General features: G+C 54.7%; 1 protein-coding gene across 1 annotated transcript in view; it reads right to left on the reverse strand.

The window, feature by feature from the left end:
• Positions 1–15,115, reverse strand: part of KCNQ4 (potassium voltage-gated channel subfamily Q member 4) — a 58,977-nt gene that overhangs the window by 17,863 nt on the left and 25,999 nt on the right. The window contains exons 2-9 of the mRNA XM_040231549.1: positions 9,262–9,352; positions 8,435–8,561; positions 8,035–8,210; positions 7,274–7,399; positions 6,797–6,907; positions 6,526–6,621; positions 3,263–3,351; positions 1,441–1,602 (exon numbers count right to left, since the gene is read on the reverse strand). Coding sequence (XP_040087483.1) covers positions 1,441–1,602; positions 3,263–3,351; positions 6,526–6,621; positions 6,797–6,907; positions 7,274–7,399; positions 8,035–8,210; positions 8,435–8,561; positions 9,262–9,352 — 978 coding nt within the window. The remainder of the gene's footprint in view (positions 1–1,440; positions 1,603–3,262; positions 3,352–6,525; positions 6,622–6,796; positions 6,908–7,273; positions 7,400–8,034; positions 8,211–8,434; positions 8,562–9,261; positions 9,353–15,115) is intronic.

The raw sequence follows: 15,115 nt of genomic DNA on the forward strand, positions 1-15,115 counted from the left end.
GTGACAGACAGTATGCATGGACTGCACCGTGGACCCTCTTCCAGGGACCTCCAGCCTGGCCTGGCCAATTACACGTCCCCTCCTCCCAGAGACCTAGCGGGGTCTCCCTCTTCACCCACTTCTTATCCAGCCCCTGGCCAGAACTGCCCTCGCTGAGACCAGGAAAGGAATTCTGCTCCCTGCAATCTCTGCACCAGAACCCCCTCTTCCCTGTTCCCTGAGCCTTTTCAGCCCAGAAATCCAGATCAGCCCCTGAGCAGCCTTCACACTGCTAATTTTCTGCCCAGAACCCTGAGGCTCAGAGTGGCTTGATGACTTTCTCAAGGACACACAGCACCAAGCAGCAGAGGCTTTCATAGCATCTCCTTCTGATCCCCGAGTGTACACCTCTTTTCCCCTCCCTTGTTCTAGGCATGGGGCTCAGAATCACACCCGAGGCTCAAGGTCCAAATGTCCACCTGACTGATTCAGGGGTGATATGCAAAGATGAAATAAAACGAACCAATGGGCAAAGGACAGGGGATGATGACGGGGGCGGGTAGGGATTGAACCCTTGGCCTCAAAGCTACACCTCTGTAAGAACAGTCACTTTCCCATATACAGTGAGTTAGTGGGCTTCCCTTATCCAAGTATGCCTGAAATTCCACTATTTATGAACATTTATGTGGGGGTAAGCGTTGTTCTTTCGTTGTTCTTTTAAGATGCAAAAGCTCCAGGAGAGGCAGGTCAAGGGGAGAGAGATTGTCAGGACAGCAAAATGTCCTTCCGTAAGAAAGAAAGGCATTGTGGGAGAATCCCAGGAGGAGGCTCTGGGATTAGCAAAGCTGTGGACAAGGCTTGCACAAGACAAGAGCATTAGTCACTGGTTGAGTTTACATAGGCCCTTCAGCAGCTCTTAGTCACAGAGCTCTCTTTCCAGCTGGCATCTCCTTCCCGAAAGGCGAGTTCAGTGTCAAGCCCCTTCTCGAGGAACATGCTGGGGAGGTGGGGCCCCGGCCCTCACACCCCGGGACGGTGCCCACGATTACCTGAGCCGTAAGCACCTGTGGCCAGCGGCCTCCTCCTCTCTCCAGCTTCCCGGGAGGGATAGGGGTGCAGGGATGGAAGAGTGAGGGGGACGTGGAAACAGAGAAAGAAAGAGGACAATGGAATGAATGGAGGGGGTGATGGGAAAGCACGGTGTGGACGTCTCCCCACTCAGGCCCCTGGAGTCCCGGGTGATAAAACGGTGCGTCAGCTCTGGCCTTTCCAGAGAGACCGTCGGTCTGTACCTGTCAGGCCATCTGATGACAACTGCCCAGGCCTCCTGACAAGGCCTGGGAGTCCCCAGCACGGGCCCAGACACCCACACAGAGGCTGGAGACAGGTCTGAGAGAGGAGGAGACAGAATGGAAGAGGAGGAGAAGCAAGAGGAGGTGGCAGCCCCGGGGGGCCCCCTACCTTTCCCCAGGGCAGAAGGAGGCGCTGCCCGGCCGGTGGCAGGTGGCAACGGGCGGGTAACGGGAGGGCGCTCCGTCGGGTACCGGCGCCCGCCGTACCTGCAGGGGCCGTAGGCCCCCGTTGCGGGCCCGTTGCACGTGCTCAAACAAGAGGGCCAGCTCTCTGCAGGAGAGGGCGCCATCAGCGGCAGGCAGGGCCCTGGCACCGCCCCCCACCTAAGGACTCAGCTCTTGATGGATTACCCCCGGGCCCGGCCTGTCTGGAGATGCTCAGCGAACACACGAGGCCCACATGGGCAAGGGTGGGAATGGGAGAGTAGCCTTCCTCTCTCTTTTTCTCTTCTCAGCTCCTGGGAAACCCTCAAGGATGCCCAGTATGATTGTGCTGGATGGGCACCACTAGGGGGCACCCTCCCAAGGGGGAAGGCGGGGACCTCAAATCCACCTCACTCTCTGCTTAGCAAGTGGAGCGCCTGCACGCGGAGCCTTGCCCACCTGGAGGCCAGCAGCAGCCCTGAAATCCTGCCCTCCAGATCTGACTGGATTTTAGGGGAAACTGAGGCTGAGGAGGGAGACTTGATAGGCAGCCCACTTCCTTCTGCAGCCCTCACGCTGGGTTCTCAGAGACTAAACTGAGGGCTCAGCTTCTTCTGAACTCTCCAGGCCATCTCCTGTTTCTCTAACCCAAGAAAGAGTTCTTGCCTCTCTTTGCCTTCCCATTGCACGGATGAGGAAACTGAGGTCCAGGGAGCAGAAGGATCAGTGGACCCAGAATTTGCCAACCAAGCTCTGACTCTCTTCCCAGAGGACCCAAGACCATCTCCCCCAAATCATACCTTCCCATCTCACACATATGTCTAACAAATTATCCCCTGCCCTACTCCCCAGGGCCTGGCCTTGAGTCCTGAGGACTGCTTCTAGAAAGAAGGGCTCTTTCTATTAATAGTCTAACTACCATCCCTGTCTTTGGGGTGGGCACTTGCCTCTGCCAGGTGGAGAGGTGGGGGAGCCAGTGTGATTCTGGGAGGCCCCCTTCCCAGCCCCTTCTCTCCTGCTCCTCCCCTAGGAAGCCCCCTAAGGCTGAGGAAGCACGGAGGGGGCAGCCAGGTGTGGGAGTGAGTGGGATCACGCAACAGCTGCTCTGCAAGAACTAATGAGGCAAAAAAGGCAGCCGCAGAAATGCTGAGCACTGCAGCCTGGCCCCGCCTCCCTCGCAGCCCTCAGGGCTGAGCCGCTCTCCAAGGTCTTCATTCCTGCCCCAGGGTGTGGCCAGGCATGCTATTAATGACCTCCTGTGTGGAGCCACCCCATGCAGTCTTACCCCAGCTTGGGACAGTGGGACGAACCCACCTTTGGGCCCTAAGGCTGCTACTTGGTACAGTAAAAGCAGGCATGTTGTAGGGGTGCTGGGGTGGGTGTTAGTACCTAACTCTGGCACATACATTCTTGCCCACACCACAGTGTCTCTATCCACTGCAAGGGCTAACGCTGACCCCAACTCAGACTGAGGGGAGCAAGCTGACTGGGCTCTGTCCCAAGGGGCAACTGCTCTGGGGGGGACATGTAGACTGCCAGGACCAGGGCTTAGCCCTGAGTCCAATGTCCCCACCTTCCCTGGCAGAACAGAGTGGGAGAGAGGACCCTCCAGGCTCTGGGTTACACAGGCTCTGCAGAGCCAGCCCCAGAGGCTCCCATGGGAGCCATGACCCCCTTCCCAGCCTCCAGGACTGTGTCCCAGCCTCCAGGACTGTGTCCCAGCCATCTGTCCTCAGGGGCATTACTGTCAGCCACCCACCTCCCCGTCCCCCCACGGGAGGGTCTACCTGAAGGATGGGAGGATGCTGTCATAGTAGTACCAGGTGGCCGTCAGGTAGGCCCGGCTCGCGTCGGTGGAGTAGAGGCGCCATGCCGCCTGGTGGTGTGGGAGGAAGCGGAAGGAGGTGTTGGGGGACCCGGCATTGGAGAGGCCTCTCAGCCCCCAACCAGCCCTCTGCCCCCCAAAGAACCCAGGCCTCAGGCCAGTTGAAGGGTACTCAGAGTCAGAGACTTGTTCCAACTCCACAGCCACCAGCAAGGTCAGAGGAGGCCTGGGGAGAAGACTCCCAAGGTGACACGCAGTCAGCCTCAGAGCCAGAGGCTCTGTGGGAGTTAAGAGCTGGGGTTTTGCCATCAGGCAGCAGTGAGTTTCCAATTCCAGCTTTGCCACCTACTTGGGTGGACAATTAAATAAAGCTGCAGAGCCTTAAGTTTCTCATCTGTGAAATGGACACAGTACGACTTGCCTAACAGGGTGGTGGGGGCCTCCCAAGTGGCGCTCGTGATAAAGAACCCACCTGCCAATGCAGGAGACAGAAGAGACCTGGGTTTGATCCCTGGGTCAGGAAGATCCCCTGGAGGAGGGCATGTCTACCCACTCCAGTATTCTTGCCTAGAGAATCCCCATGGACAGAGAAGCCTGGCGGGCTACAGTCCACAGGGTCTCAAAGAGTTGGACATGATGGAAGCGACTGAGCATGCATGCAACAAGGCTGTTCGGACTAAATGGGGAAATGTTCATTAAATGCCAAGTACAGTGCATGACACGTAGTAGGCACTTAATACCAAGTTTCCCTATTAATCACTCCTGTTATGTCCAGTTCCCACAGCTGATATATATTTATTCACTGTGTATTTGATTAATGTACTTCTCTCTCCTTAGTCTGTAAGCTGTGTCTTGGTCAGCACTGTATCCTCTGGCACATGGTGGGTGCTCTGCAATGTCTGAGGAATGAATACTGACTAAATGAATTATTATTACTAAAAATAACCCTACCCCATTCTTCCCAGCTGCCTGCCACTGCCCATGGGATTGAGGAGGGGAGGAAAGAACATCAACTACCAGGCCCTTAGCATCCATGAAGTTGCTGGGTCTCCTCTGCAGCAGCAGGGATGAGGGTCAGACAAGAGGAAGGACTATCCCTCTCCCCCCAGGTAAAGAGAAGAGTCAGTAGGGACTTGGGGTGAATGGGGTGATCAGCAACGGCAGGTGCTGGGCAGGAGGAAGCAGAACTGGATCCTTCTTTAGATGCATCTTGTCCTTAAGGGCCAGCCCACTGCTGACCTCACTGGCCAGGCACCCTCCTAGGACAAGAATATTTTTACTTCCTGCTTGCCTAGTCCCTTGGATTGGGTTGGGGAGCAGCTGCCAAAGCTGTCTCATTAATTATGGGCACCACAATACCAGCTGTCTCTCGGCACAGCCAGTGCCAGCCACCTGCCCCTACAATGCCCCTTGGAAGGCCAGTTCCCAGGGGACAGCAGCCATTGTGCCCCAAGGGATGCTGAGAAGGCAAAGATGGGCTGGTGGCTGGCGATAACAGAGATGGGGGAGGGGGTTCCACCCTGGGGAGGAGAGATAAGGGGGTGTTAAGCCAGACCTGGGCTGAGGGGGTCAAAGCAGGAGAGGTGAGCTGTGCCAGTGTTCCTGGAACTATTGGGTTGGCCGAAAAGTTCATTCGGGTTTTTCTGCACCATCGGCTGGAAAACCCGAATGAACTTTTTGGCGAGCCCGATATTTCTCGCAGGAGTTTCTCTTGCACAAGGCTGTTACAGGGTCCCCAAAATTCAGAGCACTTGCCTCACCCCATGTCCCACGGGAATGCCTCAGACAGTGGAGGAAACAGCCTACATACTCCTGCTTTTTTCCCACCCCTCTGGGGGTTCCTTCTCTGCCTCCTTGGCTGGCTCAGCTCTGCCCTCCCAGTCACTAAATGCTCAGGTTCCGTAAAGCTCAGCTCTAAACCATCTTTTCTTCTTTCCTCTGCCTGCTGGGCAAGCACCTCCATGCCCAGGGCTTCATTACCATCTGCACACACGGCCTAGCACATTACTCACCACAGGTGCACACCACTACATCAGCTGCCTCCTCCACAGCCCCCACCCACCCAGGGGCTCAGAGCCTCCGCAGACTCTTCACATTCCAGCCAAACTCACTCTTCATGCCCCAAGTCTAGTCACCCTTTAGTGAGGAGGGGCATCAACCCTCCAATCGGGCAAGCCAGAAACCTAGAAGTCACCCTGACATCTGCCTCTCCCTCACTCCTGATACCACTAATTTCGCCTTCTAAATATGCAGAATCTGCCCATTTCTTTCCATCTCACCTGTTGCTACCCTTGTCCAAGTCACCTGCCACCCCATTTCACCCAAACTGTTGCTGGAGTCTCTTCTCTGGTCTCTCCACTCACACAGGTCACCCTCCAATCCACTCAATACTTTTCAAAACACAGATTTGATCATTATCACCCCCTCTTCCTCCTGCTTCATACCTGTCAATGGATCCTCACTGTTGTTAGGAAGATGTTAAATTTCTCTCTCTGACCTCAGATCTGGGCCTCACCCACTGAGCCAAACCCTTCCACTGTACACTCCTACTTGAGCTTTCTGTTCCAGCCTCACTAGATTCTTTCCTGTTCATCAAACACACTCTGCTCCCTTTCATCACAGGACCTTTGCACATGTCATTCCCTTACCTCAAAGGCTCCCTCCTTCACCTCTTCACCTAGCTAACTACCCATCCTCCAGCTCTCTGCTCAAGTGTCAGTTTCCCAGGGCAGTCATCCCTGAGTTTCCCTTCGAGGTCAGATCAGGCCAAGCCCCAGCTAACTGCTCTTCAAAGAACCATTTCTTTCTTTCAAGGTGTTTTTCTTGGTTGTAGTTATAACATTCATTTGTGGAGATGCTGGTGGGATGAATTAAGGTGTTGGGAGTAGAGCAGGCTTCCTGATGACTGCACCACTGATGGGTGGCAGGACTGGGTCCCCCCCTGGGGCCTAGGATCTCTTGTCCAGTCTCTACTCCACTTCAGGCCGTGCAGAGCTGGGGCTGCAGCTGGGCAGTGGGCCAGCTCTGGCTAGCCCTGAACCGGGCATGCAGAAGAGGGAGAAGTTTCTGACAATTTTAGCCAGCCTCCTAGCTCTGTCCTTAACCTGGCATGTGGCTCCAGAAAATTCTCTCTGAGTGGAGTCATAGTTGTGAAGTGAGACACAAGGGTGAGCATACAGATCTGACACACCAGTTCAGTTCAGGGGCTTCCTGGGGCCCCTGTACCTGGATGAGGTTGGCTGCTGGCATCCTCCGCTTCTCAAAGTGCTTCTGTCGGTGCTGCTCCTGCACCTTCAGGGCAAAGCCAGAGCCGAGGATGCCCTAGGGCCATAGGCATGGTTGGAGGTGGGACAGCCAAAGGCTTTAAAGGTACCCCTACTGCTGCCCATCTGAGGTGTCTCCCCCACCCATGCAAATGCTGAACAGGGGCTCAGCAGGCTCTCTCCCCAGGACCCCCTCCCCTAGGCTGGGCCATCCTAAGTGAAGGGGGACTCACGGCGGGCAAGGCAAAGAAGGAGATGCCCAGTAAGGCGAAGCCAGCAGCCAGGACCCTGCCCAGCCACGTGTGTGGCGTCTTGTCACCATAGCCGATGGTTGTCAGTGTAATCTGGGGACACAAACAAATTACCTGCAGGGCTGGTCAGGGGGTCCACCCACAGGAGATTCCTGGGGCACAGGGAGGTGGGAGCCTGATCATGAGGGGGGCCTCCATAGTTGCCCACAGGAACTGGTCATAAGGACTTGTCACAGGGGCTGGTTCCTAATCAATAGATTCTCCCCCTCTCCCTTGCTGATGGGGAGAGGGGTACAGGTCACAAGGGCTTGATGCAGGGAACTAGAAGGGGGCACAAGCTGGTCCACTGGGGGAAGCTGAGGGACTAACACAGGGGCTGCTCACAGGATTTGGGGTCACAATGATCAGGCCAGGGAGGGTCCCAGGGAGAAGCGCGGCCCTGCACAGACCCTCACGCACCGTCCCCCACCAGAGCGAGTCGGCGTAGGAGGAGAAGTCGGAGTTGGCGTCCTTCTCGGCCAGATAGACCAGGAAGGAGGCGAAGATGAGCACCAGGAACCCGATGTACCAGGCGGTGATCAGCTCCTGTGGGGGCAGCAAGGGATGAGACGACCCACCCGGCACAGGTGGGGAGATTGACGGCTCCCAGAATGGCCTATGGGAGGTGTTCGGAACGGGGTAAGAGTACCCACCTCTCGGAAGTCCCTGGTGGCCGCTCTGCCGGCCTTTGTTTCTCAGTAACTCCCTTCCAGGAGACCCTGCCCGCCTTTCGGGCACAGCCAGGTCCTCACAGAACCTCAGAGCACGCCCCGCCCCGGCCCTGCCCTTGACCCTCCAGCTTCCAGGCTCAGCTCTTCGCCCACGAGCCCACCTTGCACTGCCCCCCACTTTCAGGCTTCCATCCGACCCCACATCCGGTCCCACCGCAGCTCCACCCTCAGACCCCGCTCCAGGTCACCACTTCGCTATTAAGCGTAGACACCCCAAAACCCAAAGGCTTCTGCCTTTCAGGCCCCGCCTCCTGGCCTGGTCCCGAACGCCCCCTGACCCCGCCCCTGCCCGGCCCGCCCTAGCCCCGGTGGGCTGGCTGGCGCTGGGTCCCTAGTCACCCCCTAAATCCCCAACTCCGCCCCCGGCTCCGCCATGCCCCGCCCCCTGCCGCCCCAGCTCCGCCCCGGACACGCCCCCCTCCCTCACCCCCACTTCCCGCCCGGCCTCACCTTGCTGTGCGCGTAGACCACCGAGCCCAGCAGCTTCCAGGTGCCGCCGCGGCGGTCCATGCGCACCATGCGCAGAATCTGCAGGAAGCGCATGCTGCGCAGCGCGGACGTGGCAAAGATGTTGCCCTGCGTGCCCGCGGCGATGACGGCCACCGAGGCCACGAACACGATGAAGTCTGCAGAGGCGGGGAGTGCGGTGAGGTCACGGCCGGCGCCAGAAAGCCCACCTACCCCGTGCTTGGACCCAAGGCTGGGGGTGGGGGTGGGGTTGTTCCTATGGCTCGAGGGGGCGACTGGGAAGGTCCGTTGAGTCTGTGTCACTAGCCAGGGTCCTGGGGTCAGGGTGTCAACCCTGCAGCTTGGGGTCAAAGATCAGGTGCGGGAGGCATAGGACCATTACCGATGACACAGAAGGGTTTTCTGGCAAAGCGGAAGCGGCCCTGCCATCCTCGGTAGCGGCAGCAGCATCCAGCAGACCAGACGCGGATGATGTACTCCAGACCAAAAACGACGATCATCACGAATTCCTGTGGGACCGGGGGCCTGAGTTCTGGTCCCACTCTTCAGGCCCCGGGCCTAGATCACACAGCACCCACCCAGCCCAGAGTCTCTGGGTTAGGGATATTAGAGTTTGCTCAGCCTGCCTCTCCTGGAGGTTCGTACGCCTGGATGGACCTGGGGAGGCTTCCGGAAGGCAAGTGGCTTCTTCCATGTCTTCCAGAGAGACTGAAAGCTCGTCTGTCCCCTGTCGCTGTGCCCATGAACTGTCTGGGTTTTTCTGCTCCTCATCCCCCTCCCAGCCACCTCAGCTTCTGTAACCCTGACCAGGTGACACAAGGGGTGTTTGTCGGCCACAGTGCCCCTCTGAAGTGCTTCCGTTTAGGGGTTAAAACCAGATCCCATGGCGGGGGGCATTAGCAGCTTCGATCCTGAGAAGGAGTGGGCCTCCTCTCCCCTTCTCTGGCCCCATCATAAGCCCTACTATAGAGACCAGAGCTCTCCCAACACCTGCTTTAAAGCAGGGGAGCCCTGTGGGCTTTTATGGCAACCCATAAAGCCTTCTGGGTTTTAATGAAGCCCAGAGAAGTACAGCCACCATGTCAGGGAACCCAGCACAGAAAGCCACTCTCTGAGATATGCTATGTGAAGCCTCACTTGCCCTTCACCCTCAGCCCAGAGGTGCTCCCACACACACAGCCTCCCTCAGACCCAGACTCCAGCACTCACTAAGATGAGCAGACACTCGTTGGCAAGTTCCTGGTGCTCCTGGATAGTGGACAGCACAGACAGCACCAGGCAGCTGAAGACCAGCAAAAATCTACAATAGCAGCATGAAGGAGAGGGTTAGATGCTGGATGGACAGGGCAGCTGAGGAGCCTCTGGCAAGGGGTTGCAGAGGAGGAGAAGGAGGAGGAAGGGTAGAAGGAAGAGGAGGAGGGGGAGGAACAGGAAGGGGAGAGGAGGGAAGAATTACTGGGGAGTAATCTGGAAAGTGGACTAAGAATCGAAGTTCCCTGGAGTTGTGGCTCTGTGCTGGACCTCAAAGGAAGAAGCCCCCGAGCTCCAGGTGGCTGGGCTCACAGACAACTCAATCCTCTCAATTGCCCTTAATGCACCCACAGCTCCCAGAGGTAGACACTGAGCTGTGGCAGACAGGTCTGTCTGGGCTGGCCGAGAGAGGAACCCAGGAACCCCCCCTTCCTTATGAAGCATAGCTTCATCTGCAGAATGAAGACAACTGCTTCTGCCTTCGTGGGATCTTATGAAATTAAATACTGAGACAGCTATGGAAGGAAAGGGCATCGGGGGAGACAAATAGGGAGGGGAGGATGCAGAGGGGGAGAGGGTGTCAGGAGGGCAAGCGGGCATCAGGGGCCCATGCCACCAAGGCCTGGAAATTCCCACAGGGCAGTGGGAAGCTACTGAGTGGCCCAGAACCAGACATTTAGAAATGAAAGGAACTTTAGAATCCAGCTCATCTGATTCATGATGAGCTCATGAATTAACCTCAATTGCACACATGAGGAAACTGAGGCTCCGAGTGGGAAAGGGAGTCACCCAAGGTCACCAGGATATCCAGGACAGAGATGAGATGACAGTCAGAGTTCCTAACTTCCCAGTGGATGGGAAGAGGGGAAAGGACATGAGGAGTGAATATGTGAGGGAAGATAGGATGTGGGGGCACAGGCTGCAGGTGCAGCAAAAGGCAACGATGCTGGTCTCCCAGAAGAACTCCTCCTTTGGAGGGGGGTGTCACGCCTGGAAGAGACGCCTGAGGGAATGCGTTTCTCTGGAAACGCTTGACCCACAGCCTGCCCAAAATGTTCCCAGAGTGCCCCCACCTGGGACTGCTGCCACTGCACTCTGCCTGAAATGCCTCACCATCAGAGCCTGAGGAAATGCTCCCCTCAAGCTCCCCTCACCCCAACGCTCCTGCTGGGGGAGCCCCCATCCCACCGTCAGCTCAGAACACCCCCTCCCTGTGCCTGCCTCCCAATCACTGTCTGCGTGTGTGCGTGTAAAGTCACTTCGGTCGTGTCTGACTCTTTGCAACCCCATGGACTGTAGCCTGCCAGGCTCCTCTGTCCATGGGATTCTCCAGGCAAGAATACAGAGTGGGTTGCCGTGCCCTCCTCCAGGGGATCTTCCCAACCCAAGGATCAAACCCACGTCTCTTATGTCTCCTAGCATTGGCAGGCAGGTTCTTCACCACTAGTGCCAGCTGGGAAGCCCCAGGTCACAGTCAACAGCATTTTATTTGTGTTCCTCTTTCATCAGCGTCTGCCTGCAATGAAGGAGACCAGGGTTCAAAATCTGGGTTGGGAAGATCCCCTGCAGAAGAAAATGGCAACCCACTCCAGTACTCTTGCCTGAAAAATTCCATGGACGGAGCCTGGTAGGCTATAGTTCAGGGGGTCGCAAAGAGTCAGACACGACTGAGTGACTTCACTTTACTTTTTCATCACAGCAGGAGCATGGGCTCCAAGTCAGAGACCCAGGTTCAAATTCAGTCCTACAGTGTGTGTGACCCTGAGAAAGTCACCTTCTCTGAGCCAGTCTCATCATCTGTGAAGTCAGGGCAGATGGGGTGGGGTGCAGAGACATAGGAAGAGCAGGGCTCCACCTGGCCCACTTACACCTCCGTGGGCCGGGCTCCCAGCCTGCTCGGAGGGCGGGGACAGGGCCTCAGCCCAGCGCCCACCGGGGGAGGAGGTAGGTGGCAGATGTCAGTAAAGGGTTTTGGATGAATGAGTGAGGAAGAGGCCTCCTTGGCCAGTTCCAGGCAGAAGCTGAGTCAGCGAAGATGTAAGGCACAGGGAGAGGTGGGGGAGAGCACCAGCTCCTCGTGTTCAATAATTAACCACAGAAAACGCAGGTGAACTCAGTGCTACATCCACCAGGAATGGGCTCAGGGGCAGAAGGTCCTCCGGAAGTCATCGGATCCCATCCCCTCCTCTGGGAAGGGGTGCAGCCAAATCTTGATGGGCTTTCACCCCAGCCCTGGAGAGAAATCCTTCAGTCACATCGTTCGGCTGATCTCAGAGCCTCAGGTAATAAACGGGTCATGTTTGGGGTTTCACACTGAGTGTTTCAATAGTTTTTTTTCCCTCAACATTATGTTTTCCATGTCGAGAATTACACATCTCTAAAATGTCCACTTCACAATAGGTTAAGTGAAAAAAGCAGATTATAAAACCTTAAACAATGTGATTCCAACTGTTTAAGTATAGATGTTTTTTTAATATATTAACACAAACCAAGAGTCAGCAGGGCTGGTCTCCGGATGGCAAAATTAAGAGTGATTTGGCTTTTGTTTTGCTTTCTGCTTATCTTCATTTCCTGATATTTTTAAAGAATAAACATGACTGTTCAGGTAACAAATTAATATCAGTTTTTAAATGCAGCAACTTCCCTTGTGATTCAGTGGCTAAGACTCTGCGCTCCCAATGCAGGGGGGGCCTGGGTTCGATACCTGGTAGGGGAACTAGATCCCACCTGCTATGACTGAGAGTTCACATGCCACAGCTAAGACCTGGCTCAGCCAAATAAATAAATAAATAAATATAAACATTAAATATTTAATTCATTTCCTTAAACATAACAACGGGGGCAGGGGAGAACCCTTTAAATTCTGTCCCCACCCCTTTACACAACAGCCTTGGCCATTTAGCAGGTGTGGGGGTGTGGCAGCCTCTCCCCTGAGTCTAGCTCGCCTGCCAACAGCCTGCTCAGCGTCTCTTCTCGGATGTCTAGAGGCTTTTCAAACCCAACATAATGTCCAAAAACAAACTTTCAATTTGCCCTAAAATCTCCCCATCTCAGGAATGGCACCATCTCCCATGCAGGGGCTCAGGCCAACGATCTAAGAGCAACCCTTGACTCTTCCTTTCCCTCACCCTCTACATCCCATCCTGTAGCAATTTCTATTGGCTCTAGCTACAGAGTTGTAGCCCTGGACTCACTAACCCCCATCATCTCACCTTTGACAGGTCTCCCTGCCTCCACTCTGGCCCACCTGGAACCCTCCTGGGAGCAATCAGTATGATTTTCCTACAAAGCAAAGCCGGAAACTAGAACCCTCCTCAGAACTCTCCCCTGACTTCCCATGGCACTTAGAGGGCGGCAGTCACATTCCTCAGCGTGTCCAACAAGGCTCTGCGAGATCCGGTCCCACCCAGCCTTGAACTTGATCTGCCTCTCTCCAGTTCCTCCATCAGGCGCTCTACCTCCCTGCCATTCCTGGAACACATCAAAGGTTTTTCCAACTCCAGGCTTTGCACTTGCTCTGCTATTTCCTCTGCCTATTTATCGCTCCCATTCTCATGTAGATCTCTACTCAAACATCTCCTCCATGGAGAGGTCTTCTCCAACTACCCCTTCCCCAGAGTAATGGCCCCATCCCCCCCTCTCTCATCTGACTCTGCTTTATTTATTTTTTCATAGACTGAATAAATGCACAGCAGAAATTCAGCTTAAACAAACATCAAAATATTGTGTCACCAAAGCCCCCAGTTTGCACCCAATGAAGAGGCTCCCAAAGCCCTAAGCACATCCATCACCAATACACTGGGCTCCCCAGCAGCCTTCCTGAAAAGGGACGAGAAGGTGAGTCTCCATCCTTGACCAGCTCCATTTAGTAGATGCTGTTTTAAAAACCTGTGAACTTCACCTCTCCAGCCTTCACACACTGGCAGGGGATTAGATGCTCAATACAGTTGAACAGATACATTTAGTCTGACAGCGAACATCTTGTATTCCAGGCAGCTAAATAATTATCCCTATCTTCCAGATGAGGAAATGGGGCCCAGGAAAGGATATACTTACGCAAGATTACTCAGTGAAGTCATGGCAGAGCTAGGGCCCTAGCTGCCGTGGCCTTCCTGAGGGGTCCTCACACAGACACCCACACTTGGGACAGCAGAGGGAGATCATGTCTGGAGCTTAGGGGTAGACGAGACAGAGAGAAGTCACCCTGAGCTGGAGTCTGATTGTATCTGCCAGAACCAGTCTTTGACTTCATTCATACAACAAAGGACTGTCTAAGGATTGTCTCTGGCCCCCTTCTGAGGCTTCAGTTTCCCCATCTACAGAGTATAGATGGCACACAGGAGCTGGCTGGCTGGGACTCTCTACAGTCTCCCCAGCAGAGAGGCCAGGCTGGCAGCTACATCCTGGAGCATCTTTGTCCAGCATGCCTGGCTGCAGCTCGGGCCCCCATTCTCCCAGCCAATCAGGCAGAGCTGAGACTGGTGGGTGCTGCCAGATTGGTTCTCCCTGAAATGGTGAAGTGAAAGTCACTCAGTTGTGTCCAACTCTTTGAGTACAACCCCATGGACTATACAGTCCATAGAATTGAATCCTGGAGTGGGTAGCCTTTCCCTTCTCCAGGGGATATTCCCGACCTGGGAATCAAACCAGGGTCTCCAGCATTGCAGGCAGATTCTTTACCAACTGAGCTATCAGGGAAGTCCTCGCTGGGGCTTATTGTGAGACCTATCGAAAGACTTTCTCCCCGACCCACCCATTCTGTGACTATGCCATTCATTCAGGAGGGCAGCAAGGAGATCAGCCCCGACCCACCCATTCTGTGACTATGCCATTCATTCAGGAGGGCAGCAAGGAGATCAGCGGTGAATAAGTGAATGGTTTCCTTAGATATATTGTTCTCAAAGTAGAGTGGGCAGCAGAATTACCTGGAGGACTTATTCAAATACTGATTTCTGGGCCCCATTTCTAGAGCATCTGATTCAGTATGAAGTGGGGCCTGAAAGTATGCTTTCTACAAAATTCCTGGGTATTCTAATGCTGCTCCCCCAGGGACCACACTTAGAAAGTCACTAGGTTAGTGAATGGGAGGGGCTATGGCTGACTCAATTATTAGCCAACTCAAGGCTTTTTATTTTATTATTTTTTAAATATTTATTTATTTATTTGGCTGCACTGGGTCTTAGTGGCAGCATATGGAATCCTCAATCTTCATTGCACATGCGGAATCTTTAGTTGCAGCATGTAGGATCTAATTCCCTGACCAGAGATGGAATCTGGGAACATGGTGCTTAGCCACTGAACCACCAGGGAAGTGCCAAGGCCTTTTAAACAAACTGTAATTGTTGCCTTTCCCCTCACCCCAACACCCCTGTTTCCCTGGCCTTCCTCAAATTACTGCCAGGGAAACAGCCACAGAGCAAGGAGGAGGGGTAGGAAAATCCTTCTGGGGAGGTGGGTTTCATACTAACCTCATTTAACCCCAGTTCGCTGTATGATCCCGTAACTGTGCCTCCTAGCCAAGGCTTCCTATTGGCCAGACACTGAGCAGAGCCCTCCACATGCTTATTCCTAACCCCTCCTCCCAGCCCCACAGTCATCACAGCTCATTAGCGAGGAGGAAACAGGCTCAGAGAAGTGTACAGTGATGGCTATACACCTATGTGACTACATTAGAAATGACTGAATTGGGCACTTTTAAAGGGGACAGGTGGATGTGGTATGTGAATTACATCTCAATAAAACCGTTGTTTAAAAGGAAAAAGGGACTTTCCTGGCAGTCCAGTGGTTAAGACTTTGCCTTCCAATGCAGGGG

The sequence above is a fragment of the Oryx dammah genome, unplaced genomic scaffold (assembly GCF_014754425.2).
Source record: "Oryx dammah isolate SB20612 unplaced genomic scaffold, SCBI_Odam_1.1 HiC_scaffold_28, whole genome shotgun sequence".
In the NCBI taxonomy this organism is placed as follows: domain Eukaryota; kingdom Metazoa; phylum Chordata; class Mammalia; order Artiodactyla; family Bovidae; genus Oryx; species Oryx dammah.